The 13,088-nt window shown below is 39.7% G+C and overlaps 1 protein-coding gene across 1 annotated transcript in view; it reads left to right on the top strand.

The window, feature by feature from the left end:
* Window positions 1-13,088, top strand: part of Vps50 (VPS50 subunit of EARP/GARPII complex) — a 116,357-nt gene that overhangs the window by 14,969 nt on the left and 88,300 nt on the right. Inside the window, exons 3-9 of the mRNA XM_036180518.1 lie at window positions 2,163-2,285; window positions 3,550-3,621; window positions 5,430-5,483; window positions 6,477-6,547; window positions 7,128-7,245; window positions 7,555-7,590; window positions 9,254-9,336. Of these exons, the coding sequence (XP_036036411.1) occupies window positions 2,163-2,285; window positions 3,550-3,621; window positions 5,430-5,483; window positions 6,477-6,547; window positions 7,128-7,245; window positions 7,555-7,590; window positions 9,254-9,336 (557 nt within the window). The remainder of the gene's footprint in view (window positions 1-2,162; window positions 2,286-3,549; window positions 3,622-5,429; window positions 5,484-6,476; window positions 6,548-7,127; window positions 7,246-7,554; window positions 7,591-9,253; window positions 9,337-13,088) is intronic.

The following is a 13,088-nucleotide window of genomic DNA, read 5'->3' as shown; positions in this document are numbered from 1 at the left end:
GTGTGTGTGTGTGTGTGTGTGTGTGTGTGTTTGTGTTCGGGTGCTTGTAAATGTTCACATGGGTATGAACCAGAGGCCAAACTCCAAACTTTGTTGTTCTTCAGGAGCCTTCCACCGTATTTTTTGAGACCAGATCTCTTGCTTGGATGTCGGCCTGTATTAAATAGGCTGTGTGGGATGGCTGGAGAGCCCAGGAATTAGCCTGTCTCTACCTCCCTGCTGCCGAGGTTACAGGTGCAAATATCTATCCCTGTGGGTTCTGGGAATTAAACTCAAGTTCCATGCTTATGAGGAAAACTTGTTAGCAACTGAGCAATTTCTCAGTCCCAGGATGCTGGATTTCTTGCTGTGCTCATGGTGCCTATCACATACTGTTGTCCAGAGTACTCATATTGTTGGCCCTTTCTGTTAGAGTGCTTTATAAATTGAGCTTGGTGTACAGGCTTGCTTTTTATTCCTGTGTTCTCTTGTTACTTTCAAATGTAGTATGATTTTAAATTTAAATACTACATTGTTCTTTTAAATTTCTGACATAGTGTTCTAACACTTTTAGCTTGAATTTACAATAGGAATTAATTCTTAGTTTATAAAATAAAAAATATAAAATGTTATGCCTTAACATTCAAGCAAATTATTTTTAATAAGTAAAAAGTATGCCCACAATAAATCATAGAACATCACTCTGTGTCCTTTAATTGGCTACAAATTGTCTAACGATTTTGTAGACTTACTTAGTGATGATTTAGGCTGGTAGGCTGGGTTAGAGCTCTGGGATCCATGTGGAAGAAGGAGTGAACCAACTCCTGCATGTCGCCTCCTGTCCTGCAGGTGTGCCGTGGCACACCCTCCAAGTAAACAAACAAGCAAACACATTTAGTGATGATTCATTAAGAGTTTTGCTAAACAGTATGTTAATGATTGTAAGTTTTTTAAACAATTGCTTCTTTTTGTACTTAAATATATTTGATATTAACTCTGAAAAGTTGGATGACTAAGTTGTGTGTTTATTATAGTTGAGGGGCTTTTGGCATTTGATAGCTGTCAGGAGGAGGAGGGTTAGTTTTTCTTAAGAGTGTAGCCCATGGTCTGTCAGGAGGCCCCACGTCTAAGGATATTTGCAAAACACAAATTGGACTTGATGGGCTTCAAATATAAAGAGAATGCAAAGTTGGGCAGGTAGATAAGAAAGGATGGATCTGGGAAGAGGGGTGGGGAGCTGAGAAAGATCAAAATACATTATGTGGAATATTCAAAGAACTAATTAAAAACAGTGTCTTTGTTTTGCTGTTGTGTGTGACGGCTTTTCTTAGACAGTGTTGTTGGATAGCTCAGGCTGCCTCAGCCTTCCAAGTATTTGGATTATAGGCATGTGTACCATACCTAGCTTAGCATAGTATCTTGATTAGCCAGTGTGGAAAGAAGTAGATGTTGAGAAATTGAGGAAGTTTTCAGCTAACCAAGGGTTTGTCAAAATAATTCAATGAAATTGCATAGCATAAGAACACTGTATTAGAAATAGGAGGCATCTGTCTATGAAACTTCTTTAGAGGACATCTATGGAGGCCTCATTCTGGATCATGAGAAAGAAGGCCTTTTATCTAATACTCAGCTTTGATACACAGTCAGGTCCTGAATTGCAGTGTTAGTACACGTTGAAGGAAGCATCCTAGAACACAGCGTGATGTTTGAAACCTATGCTTGAGCCAGTGATTCTGAGCTGCCCTCTCTGGTTCCTAGTAGAGTTAGATGCTGGCTGCCGTGGTTCCGGTGCTGACTGTGTCCCAGAGGTCATTGAGAAGGTGTTTTGTTATGTGTGATTAGACAGATCACAGAATATTATTGATGGGATAAAATGTGAGTCTGTGATACGTGCCTGTGATAGATTCAGGGAGTTGTTTGCATTTCTTCTCTTAAACATTAAGTTCTTTTAACCTTTTTGGCATACGAGCAATTCAGAATACAATTGGAATTCTTTCTTCCTCTCCAGTAGAAAAGCAGTGTTTTAGTGTTTGGCTATTTCCTAGTTTTCTGGTTCCTAATTAGTTTGTGTCCTTGGTCAGAATGGCTCTCAGAGGTGCATGACTGGAGACACAGGTCATTGTTCTGTGTAGGTGGGATTTGAACAGTTATACATACTATAATTATGACTTTTTTTTTTAAAGGAGGAATTCAGGGAGCTTCGAGAACAGCCGAGCGACCCTCAAGCTGAACAAGAGCTAATTAATAGTATCGAGCAAGTCTATTTTTCTGCGGACCCATTTGATATTGTTAAATATGAGCTGGAGGTAAAAAGAAACTTTGATTACAACACATCTAAGGCTTATTTTCTCAGTGCATAGGAATGGCTTTGTGAGATTGGAAGTTTGGAGGGAACTAGTATTTCTTCATAACACTAATGGGTCTGTGATCATCACAGTATGAACTTAGGAAGCTGTCAGCCCATGTTATACTAAGTAGAGCACGAGAGTGCTGGGTGAGGAAGCACTTGTGTGCCTTGGGCTTTCATGGCTAGTGAGCAGCAGGTTGTAATACTGCTTCTCCTGTTTTCCACATTACCTAATATGTTCAGAAACTGCTGGCTAAAGTGAAATTCAAATTTAATTGTTTAAGATATAAAATAAATGCTTAGAAAAGCTATGTAGGACTTTTTGTTTGTACACAGGGCCTGACTCTAGGTGTGCGGACTGATTTCAGCTCCTAGGTTTGAGTGACCTTGCCACTCCAGCTTAGCTAGGGCACCGACTCTTTTGATCATGACTATGTATTGTGCTGAAAAGCCTTTTGTACAAAACTGAATGCTGACAGTATAAACTCATAGGAACGCCTTTAATCCCAGCATTCGGGAGGCAGAGGCAGGAGGATCTTTGTGAGTTCGAGGCCAGCCTGGTCTACAGAGCGAAATCTAGGACAGGTGCAAAGCTACACAGAGAAACCCTGTCTTGAAAAACCAAAAAAGAAAAGAAAGAAAGAAAAAGAAAAAGAAAGAAAGAAAAGAGAAGTCAGAGTAGCAAAATGAGTTTAAACTTGGAATCTGTTTCCCAGTATATGCAATTGCATGTTCTCTTGCTGCTTCTCCATGCTGACGTAATTCAGGGTGTTGCTTGTCACTGTAGTATTGTTTATTCATAATATTCCAGAGGCAAAAGTCTGTGTTGAGATTTCTTACAATTAAGGGTAGCAAATAGAATGAGGGATCAGTGTTAGAATTTGTTGTTAATTTCTTGTGGCAAGTGTAAACACTCCCTGTTGGGGTTTGGAGGGGTCTGGCTTCCTGGAGGGAGAGTAGCACCAGTGGGTGTGGCAAGACTGGACAGGTGGAAGTAGAAGTAGCTCCGTAGGCTTGGTGACTGGAGTTGAGGGAGGGAGGGGAGGGGTGCAGACACTGGAGCACAGTGGGATGGGCCACTGTCGCATGTCCACTTTGTAGCGCTCTAGTTGGAAGTGTTCTGGGAAAGGAAACTGAATTTGTTTAACTGCTTAGTTTCTAAATTTATTTATTTATTTACTCATTTATTTATCTATCTATTTATTTATTTATTTTTGCTATAGAAGCTTCCACCTGTTCTCAATCTGCAAGAATTGGAAGAGTACAGAGACAAATTAAAACAACAACAAGCTGCAGTAAGTAAAAGCATTTGTTTTGGTGAAGCTGTACATGAAAACAGACGCAGTGTTTACGGAGAAATACTATAGATTAATATATACACATCCTGTTGTCTGTCATGATCCAGTGACATGTTTGTATTGTTTTATGTTGCTGCACTTTTCTTGCTGTTGCTTTGATAGGTTTACTTTTGGAGATTGAGGCTCTGTCTAGTTCCAGGATGTACTCAAAGGGTTTTTTAGAGCTTACCCCCAGATTAGGAGGCACCTGTAGGGGCCTGCCTTGTCTATATGACTTCCCTATGCAGGATTTTGTAGTGGAACATCCCTTAATCTCAAAGTAAAAGTCGCACTTCAGTTGAAATACAGTAAAGAGAATGTAGACCCATGAATCAGAAAGTTATAGTTGTCACTGTGTAACTGTGACAGTGGGCAGCTCGCCCAACTTCACTGACTTGTTTTACTTGTACAGTGGGCTCACATTTCCTTTAATTCTATGAAGTTCTGCTATTGTATACTTCCTTTGTGTGAAGCTGAACTTTTATGAAGTTCATTGGAAGATTAGTTAATGATACAGTGGTCTTGTAATTACTTTCAGCTAGAGTTTGGATTTAACACATGATTATTACTAACACATCTCCAAGTCAAGGAAATAAATGCTGCTCTTGTCTTTGCACACAGTGCTAGGAGGTCTTGTTGGGGGTAGGGTAGCAGTGGTGTGTACGGTGCAGATGAACAGTAACTATACCTATAGTCTTCCTTGTGAACTCGGCGGGATAAAATTGGAAGGGCTCTTTCTGCATGTTGTACACATTTCCATGTGGAGATTAGTGATGTAGAGCTAGAGCTTCTCAGCTTCATTTTCTTATGGCTCCTCCTTGACACTTTCTTACGGGAATTGTGTTGTCTAAAATTGTTAAAAAAATATTGAGGATTAACTTTGAGGTTCCTTCACTATCTGGTCTAAAGCTGTTTAAAGCTTGTTTGTGTTAACTTTAATGAAATACTTCTTAGACAAAAACAGTCAGTGTATGTAGAAAATAGTTTACATCACTTCAAAGTTGTTATATGCAGATTAAACAAACATTAAAGGGTAAATGGAGTTATTTAATATCTTTCAAAGTTTGTTCTCATATGGCCGGGGAAGGGGAGCTAACTGTGCACCCACTAAGTACCTGCCTGGCCCAAGCTTGGCACTAGATGTTATGTGTAGTTGCAAAGGCTCCTAAAGTTTAAGAGCCTTGAGTTCAAAATCATTATATTATTAACCTGTGCACATTAATATTATTTGTGGAGTTGGAGAAGAAAACCTTCATAGTCTTTCAATTAGACAACAAACCCAAACAAACTGATGAAGAAACCCATGTATTTTTAGCTTTTCAAAGTAGGGCAAGAAGTGACTTGTTTATTTTCTAATGTGGTGTAAGTGGCAAGCAGCTTCTCTTCCCCACAGATGAATTATCTCTGTAAACTCAGTTAATTAAGTTTTATCTGAACAAATTCATTCATCTTTCTAAACCAGACCCTTCCCCTTGAAAATGGTTGTGCTTTTCTTGGTGTTTGTTAAGTCAGAAAAGGAAGCACATATTCCCAACAGCCATAGGGCCCTTCGTTGAGTTTCTAGTGAGATTATGTCTTGTGTCGCTGCTATGCTAATTTGTCCTTACTTCATAGCCTAGCTAACTGTTTACAGGGTGATCATTCTAACACTGTTCTAGCAGTTATCACAGAGAATTGTATTACTGGCTAAAGTTGAAGCATATAATATAGTGGAAAGTGTGAGGGGGTTTTCATTATTTCTTCTGTTTGATTTTATGTTCTTGTAGGTCTCCAAAAAAGTAGCAGATTTGATTCTTGAAAAACAACCTGCTTATGTAAAGGTAGGAAACTCTTTGCCACTTGTAGTAAAATTTTAAAATTGGTTGAGTGACTTACTTGAAACTTAAGATATACAAAAGTTATTCTTTTGTCTGTATTCTATAGCAGTATAGTGTGTACATGTGTACACATGTGTGCATGTGTACATTTGTGACATTTTACTAAATTGAGTATAGAAGAACCAATGAAAATTGCTTTCATGAACTTTGTGTCAGTTGTATACATTGGTAATTCAATCTGGGTCATTGTGAAAGTACATTGCTATTGGAACTCGATCTGTATAGCTGGATCTCTGTCCTCACAAGAAAAAGAGAGCCTTAAATTGGAGAGAAGGTTTGTTGGATAAGAATGCTTGAGGCATATGCATGGGTTTAGATTTCAGTACCCATGCGAGGAGTTGGGTGTGTTTATATGTGTGCCTGTAACTCCAGTGCTGTGGGACTTGGAGAAGCTTTCTGGTTGCCAGCCTCACTTTAGGTTCAGTGAGAGTCCTTGTCTAAAAGGACCATGGAAGAGTGACAGAGCAGGACATCCGATGTCCCCTGGCTTCTTTGTGCATCACAATTTCTCATAGTGCACACATATATTGAAAAGGGAGGAAAAAAAGAAATGAAAAGCTTTCAAAATTCATGGAAATTCCTTAGCAAACAGAAATCAGGTTTGTCATATCCTTAATTACATTGTAAAGTTTTGTTGGGCAGAAACATACATAAATGGATATATTATTGGTATGTATTCCTGCCTGAAACAGATTGGGTTTTGATTTCCTTCCAATACTGACTAAATGTTTTGTCATTTGTCATTGTGGAAATCAATTGGAAGTAGGTATTTTAAATTAATTTTCATGTAATGTTTTAACAAGTTGAAGTATCTTTGTTACTAGTTTGTTTTCAAAGCCGGCTTTTCTTTGAAAACACTAGAGTCTTTGCTAGAGTGTCATATGAGTAGGAAGATAGCAAATGCCTGAGACCATAACTTGTCTCCTCTTGGCACAGGAGCTTGAAAGAGTGACATCGTTGCAGACAGGTCTTCAGCTGGCTGCTGTTATCTGCACAAATGGGAGGAGGTATTGCTCTCTATGAGTTTGTTTGCTAAGCTCACAACTATTTCAAGAGCAGCTGTGAGATCTCTTGTTGATCCTGTGGTATTGTTGATATTGTTGATACCATAATATGTAGAGTACCTTTCAGTAAGCAGACATGTAATCTAAACCTGCCGAATACCCACAGATCTCCTTTTAGGTTAGAAAAATCGATGAAACTAGTACTCCCACTGTTTGTAGTGAAGAACCAGTGCGCCCCCCCCATAGGCCCTTTTTGTAATATACAATAGAAACATTATTAAGAAAAGAAAAAGAAACAACAAACACTACATCAGTTCCAGATTTTTTTTATTACTAGGTTTACAAATAATAAGATGATTCTGTCAACCTTTGCAGTTTTGAGATGCCTGTTCTTAATTGCTGTACTTTGTTTACCATGGACGTGAGCAGTTGATGGGTTGGCACCAGTCCGCCCACCATGTGTGAGTGGCGCTCCTCGTTCCAGTAGTAACCTAGGCCTCTAGCTTACTGCTTGCCTAACTGCTGTGTATGCATAGGACTCCTGTCATATAGGAAGTTCTCACGCTGTTGTTCCCATCCTCAGACACTTGAATATTGCGAAGGAAGGTTTTACTCAGGCCAGCTTGGGCCTTCTTGCAAATCAAAGGAAGCGTCAGTTGCTGATTGGACTTCTGAAGTCATTGAGAACCATAAAAACATTGGTATGTATGAATCACTTTTTAAAAATTAAAACTTGTAGACTAGAGAGATGGTTCAGTAATTAAGAGCCTAAACTGCTCTTCTAGCAGACTTGAGTTCAATTCCTTGCACCCACTTTAGGCGGGTCACACCTGCCTGTGACTCTAGGTGGCATGGAGTCCAGAGCCTCTAGCCTCTTCAAGCATCTGCACTCACGTGCTTATACTGCCCCACTCTTACGTACACATAATTTAAATAAAAAAAAAATCTTAAAAAAAAATAATAGTTTCGGAGTTGAAACAGATTTGACCTTTGATTTTTTTCCTCTTCAGCAAAGAACCGACATACGCTTAAGTGAAATGCTAGAGGTAAGCTAACAAACTTTATAAATTTCTTGATGCTAAATTAATATCACAAAATAATAGAGGACAAAATTCTGACTGAATTTGATTGTTATCTGCCATAAGGGGAACATTTAACAGGAAAGGCACTCAGCCAAGCCTTTTTTGTTGACATATTTGGAAAATGAAGTTTGTTTGGGAAAACATTTACTTTGTAGTAGTCTTTGCATGCTGGCTTTAGGCTTTTGACTTTGTCCAAACAATCAAATTAAATTTCACAATTAACATATAGAAGTGACTTCTGAAATGAGTAATATTTTCCTTATATTTGGTATTTCATATAGTAATTAGTTTCTTAAGCTAGCCCTCTGTTTCTCTTTGATGCTCTCAGTCACAGTAAGCCTTGATAAAGCCTAGTGGCAAATATTATGGAAACTTAGACCTGATCTTCCTGGGATAAGTACTTTGTCATTGTCTTAGCATCCATGGTGTTTGAATTATATCTGCTAGATTTAAATACAAGCATAAAGAAATATTTTTGTGGTTTTCTGTATAACCAGTGTTACTGCTAAACTATAACTACTACACTAGGCTCTGAGACATCTATGGGGAATACACATTTGACATTAAATTACTATTTGGCTAACAGCATGTTCTTAAGTTACTCTGTTAATTAGTTCATTACTATGACCAAATACCTGAGAGAATAGAGGGAGATTTCCCCTCAGGGTTTCCAAGGTCTCAGTTTATGGTCACTTGGGTCTGTTGTTTTTAAGGCTGTGGTGAGGCAGTCCAGCATGGCAGAGGACCTAGCAGATAAATGTCACTTACTCGTCTCTTGGCAGCCAGGAAGGAGAGGGGTGCTGAGGGGAGGCACATCCGCAGTGACCTGCTTCCTTCCAGTTCCCTTACTTCTTGAGGACTGCACTGCAGGCTGGCCACCAAGACTGTCACATGGGTCCTTGGGGGATAGTTCAGTTTTAAGCTATGCAGTTACCAATATTTTTTCAGAAATATTTATTGATCACTTGGTAAAACAGTTGAAACTTACTTGTGAATAGAATTCTGTAGCTGTAATGTTTCTCTCTGGGTCCCACCAAGCCCTCGCAGTCCCGCAGCCCACTCATAAAATAATCACTTAGAAGCTTATATTACTTATAAACTGATGGTCATGGCTTAGGCTTCTTCTATTAATCTATAAGTTGCCATGTGGCTCGTGGCTTACCAGTATCTTAACATCTGCTTCTCATGGCAGCTGCTAGCAGTGTCTCCTGACCCAGAATTCTCCTCTTTCTTTGTCCCCGCCCAAACTTCCTGCCTGGCTACTGGCCAATCAGCACTTTATTTATCAATCAATTATCCATAGCAGAACGTAGACTGTTAGGCACATTTTTTAGAAACATTACAAGAAGATACCCAACAACTAGAGAAAACCCTCCCTGGCAAGCAGCTCTGATTCTGTATGTCATGCTCTGGGGAAGCTGTTACCCAGTATTCGAAGGAGCAGAGTAGTTGCAGTTTTCCTCTTTGTATAGTTTAGACTGAGGTCAGTTGCTTCTGCTGTGTTGTCATCAGTCGTTAGCAGTCGCTGTTTGATCAGAGGCATATTGCCAGGTTGTCAGCCCCGGGGTGCTCTCACCAGGCTGTCTGAGGCCATTCCTGTCTGACGCCGCCTTCTGCTCTGTCTTAGGAGGAGGACTACCCAGGCGCCATTCAGCTGTGCCTGGAGTGTCAGAACGCCGCCAGCACTTTCAGACACTACAGCTGTATAAGGTGAGAGCTACTCACATTTTAGCCTGGCTCTGTTGTCAGGCGTTCTGTTTGGGCCTGTTCAGCTTATTATGTTAATAAGCACTGAGGCTTAATGTGGAGTTCTTGGTTTAACACTGTGTTCTTAATGGGCGCTACAGTAAAGTAATGCACAGCTGTTAAGGTGTAGAAGAGCAGATGCTTTTCAATCCTTCCCCTTGTTACCTCTTGAAACTCTCTTTTCATGGTCTTTCCAGTCTGAGTGATGTCATTTTGGTACACTCATAGGTGAGAATAAATCTGTTCCCATCTTCCTTGGATCTCTTGAGGACTATTCCTCTAAGCTAGTGGTTCTCAGCCTGTGGTTCGTGACCCCCTTGGGAGGGGATCAAATGAACATCTCATAGATAATGCATATCAGATGGCCTGCATCTCAGATGTTTACACTGTGATTCATAGCAGTAGCAAAATTACTGTTAGGAAGTAGCAATGGAGTTGTTTTATGGTTGGGGGTCACCACAACATGAGGAGCTGTACTAAAGGTTGCAGCATTGGGAAGGTTGGGAACCACTGGACTAAGCTTTGTCCATCATGGAAATATTGAGATTTTTATTTCAGCTTGTTTTAAAAATCCAGATGGTTCAAATGGTTGGTCTTTTGGAAAATTTAAATATCATTTCAGTTTATATCATAACCATCTTTGTGGTATTTGATGATTGTATTCTAATGTGTTTTGCCTCTTGTTTGAAGTGGATATTTAAAAAATATACAATGCTGAACTGGCTGCCATTATTAACTGTCATTATTAAAAAGCTTGACAACAGCATTTCCACTTAACTGGATTATCTAAGTGAATATAGAATTTCCTCTAGTATGTTGACTATTCTCAGGAGAGTTCCTTTCTTCCCTTCTCCCTCCATTCTTTTTAGTAGTTTTGCTTTGCAAAGGTGGGAATTGAACCTAGGGCCTTGCACAGATACTTGGAACATTCTGACATGTGGGAAGTGAACCCAGGGCCTTATATAGATATTTGGAAACTTTTGACATGTTCTGAGTTCCAAAAAATCATAGAGCGCCCATTTAGTTATTTTGATGGTACATTTGTTACGGTGGTGATAACTTGGCTTTGGGAGTGAAATTATCGAGGCGGTTGTGCGTCTACTGAGTGTTTATACCAGGTTCTTTGCTTTGAATGTGGGCTGTGGGGAACCATGCACAGTGCACCTAGTACAAACCTTTGTGTGCTCTTGCATGGACCGGAAAGAGCTAGAACTGGGCGTGCAAAGCCAACAGTGCCCATGCACTAGGAGCACTGAGATCTCACTTTCCTCCTGGAGTCGCCCTTGGGGGTCTCCTAGGAGGACCTGAAGGAAGAAGGGGCTGAGGGACAAAATAAAAGAGCCATGAATGAGAAATTCCTATACTGTGAGTGAAATCTTAATTTTATTTGCCAGGCAAAATGAGGACTGAGAATATCTGTTGTATTTATCAACAAAGCAGTCATAACCAACCATTTTGGGGTCAGATTTAGGGAGAGTTGGCTGAAGTGGAGGTGTAAAATGAGGAAATTTTGTGAAAACACATGGAATTAAGAAAGAAACTTGAATATTTGAAAGTTGATGGAAAAGAGTAAGAACTGGGAAGTAAAATAGAACATAAAATGCCAGAACTTTGCAAGGATTGACTTTGCAGAGGTCACTGTCTATTACAGGAGGAAAGGGTGAGTATAGAATTTGGAGGTAGGAAATTGAGGAAGCTGGTTAGCTGTTGAAGCTATACTTTCCATTAATTAAATATTCTATTTTAGTTATGCTAAAGTAAATGTCTTATATAACAAGATTTGGCTGTAAAATGTCTGAAAGTAATTCCGATTTGGGCTTTTTACAGTTAGTAGGAAGTGCCTCTCCAGAACTTTTACATATTAGTGGATATTGTGACACATGGAAGGGTGTTACCAGACATGAAATTGAAAGTGATCTGAATGACAGTCTCAATTAATAGTTGCTTGATCTTAGAAAGCACACATTGTTTGTATACGTGAGAGAGTGATGTGTGTGAGGCTTGTCTTTTTCTATAAATGGGCAGAGGTGCACTTGTATGTGCCAAGAAAGTTGGGGTTGCATGAGCTCACCCTAGCTTCCCTAAGGAAACTGCTGAGTGGAGTTGGGTTTTGACCATGTGATTTCTCTAACTGTGCAGCTCTGGAGGGCTGTTTGCTGGGCAGGTAGCACGTCCCTGCTCAGAGGAGCACAGTTTGCTTCGTCCTGCCCAGCTCTGCCACTTCCCATCTCACTCTAGGTTTCTATGCTACTCCTTGTTCCTGTTTGGGAGAAACATAGGTTTCTTTCTTTTTAAGAAATAGTTACTCAGTTTTGAGATTGATTTATAGTTTTATGTATTAACAGTTACATATTTATGGAGTACAAAGTGATATTATAATTTCCCTATATAGCGTGGAATGATTAAATCAATCCAGTTAACCTATTATGACCTCAAATATTTGATTTTCTGTGATTAAAAACATTTGAGTTTTATTCCTATAGCAATACTGAAATAGACTGTCTTTAGTTAGTGGCATTCTGTCTTTAGTGCAACAGATCTCTTAAAATGCAGAACTTGCTCTGTGTTACTAAGGCTTTGTGTCCTGTGATGATGATCCAGTGAATCCCCAGTGAGCATCAGTAAAAAACAATTTGGCACTCTATTAATCTTAGGAGTAATATTTAATCTCTATACTTGAATTTTAAGTACTCTTTAAGTCTTTGATTCTCTTTTTATTTTTTTAATTCATTAATTTAATTTTCTATTATCAGCTTGATACAGTATAATAGTGAAATGTTTGATTGAGGCTCGCCCAGTAATTGAGTAAAACCAAAACTTATTATAAGCCACAATCATCATAGGGTCCCCCCTGCTTGCTCCCCCCCCCCTCTCTCTCTCTCTCTCTCTCTCTCTCTCTCTCTCTATATATATATATATATATATATATATATATATATATATATATATATATAACCTCCATGGTTCTGTGGGTTGCAGTCTGATTGTTCTTTGCTTTATATATAGTATCCACTTATGAGTGAGTATATTACCATGTATTGGTGAAATTATTAAGGCCACTCCACGTAGTTAAAAGGGAGGTTTATTTTGTGGGATAACTTACAAATGAAGGGATAGGTTGCAGGATCTGGCAAAGGTATGGCACAGTCCGGCGGTGTTCTCTGGAGAACTCTGCTCAGTCTACCTCCAGCGTCCAGGGTCTCAGAATCAAGAGAAGCCTCTCCTCTCCATCCTGGGTCTTCAGCATCCTCCCTCAGCCCCGCCTTGTGGGCGTGACCATTACCGAAGCCTCAAGGGGGGTTGGAACTTCCAGGCCAAGGCTGGGATCGCTACCCACTACAACCATGTTTGTCCTTCTGGGTTTGGGTTACCTCACTCAGGATGATATTTTCTAGTTCCATCCATTTGCCTGTAAATTTCATGCCGTCATTGTTTTCCTCTGCTGAGTAGTACTCCATTGTGTATATGTACCACATTTTCTTAATCCATTCTTCAGTTGACAGGCATCTGGGTTGTTTCCAGGTTCTGGCTATTACAAATAGTTGAGCATGTGTCTTTGTGATATGGTTGAGCATTCCTTGGGTATATGCCCAAGAGTGGTATGGCTGGGTCTTGAGGTAGATCAATTCCCAATTTTCTGAGAAGCCACCATACTGATTTTCACAGTGGATGTACAAGTTTGCGTTCCCACCAACAGTGGAGGAGTGTTCCCTTTG

The sequence above is a fragment of the Onychomys torridus genome, chromosome 3 (genome assembly GCF_903995425.1).
Source record: "Onychomys torridus chromosome 3, mOncTor1.1, whole genome shotgun sequence".
In the NCBI taxonomy this organism is placed as follows: Eukaryota; Metazoa; Chordata; class Mammalia; order Rodentia; family Cricetidae; genus Onychomys; species Onychomys torridus.
Note: the sequence above shows the minus strand (reverse complement) of the source record. Positions and strands in the feature narration are given on the sequence as shown.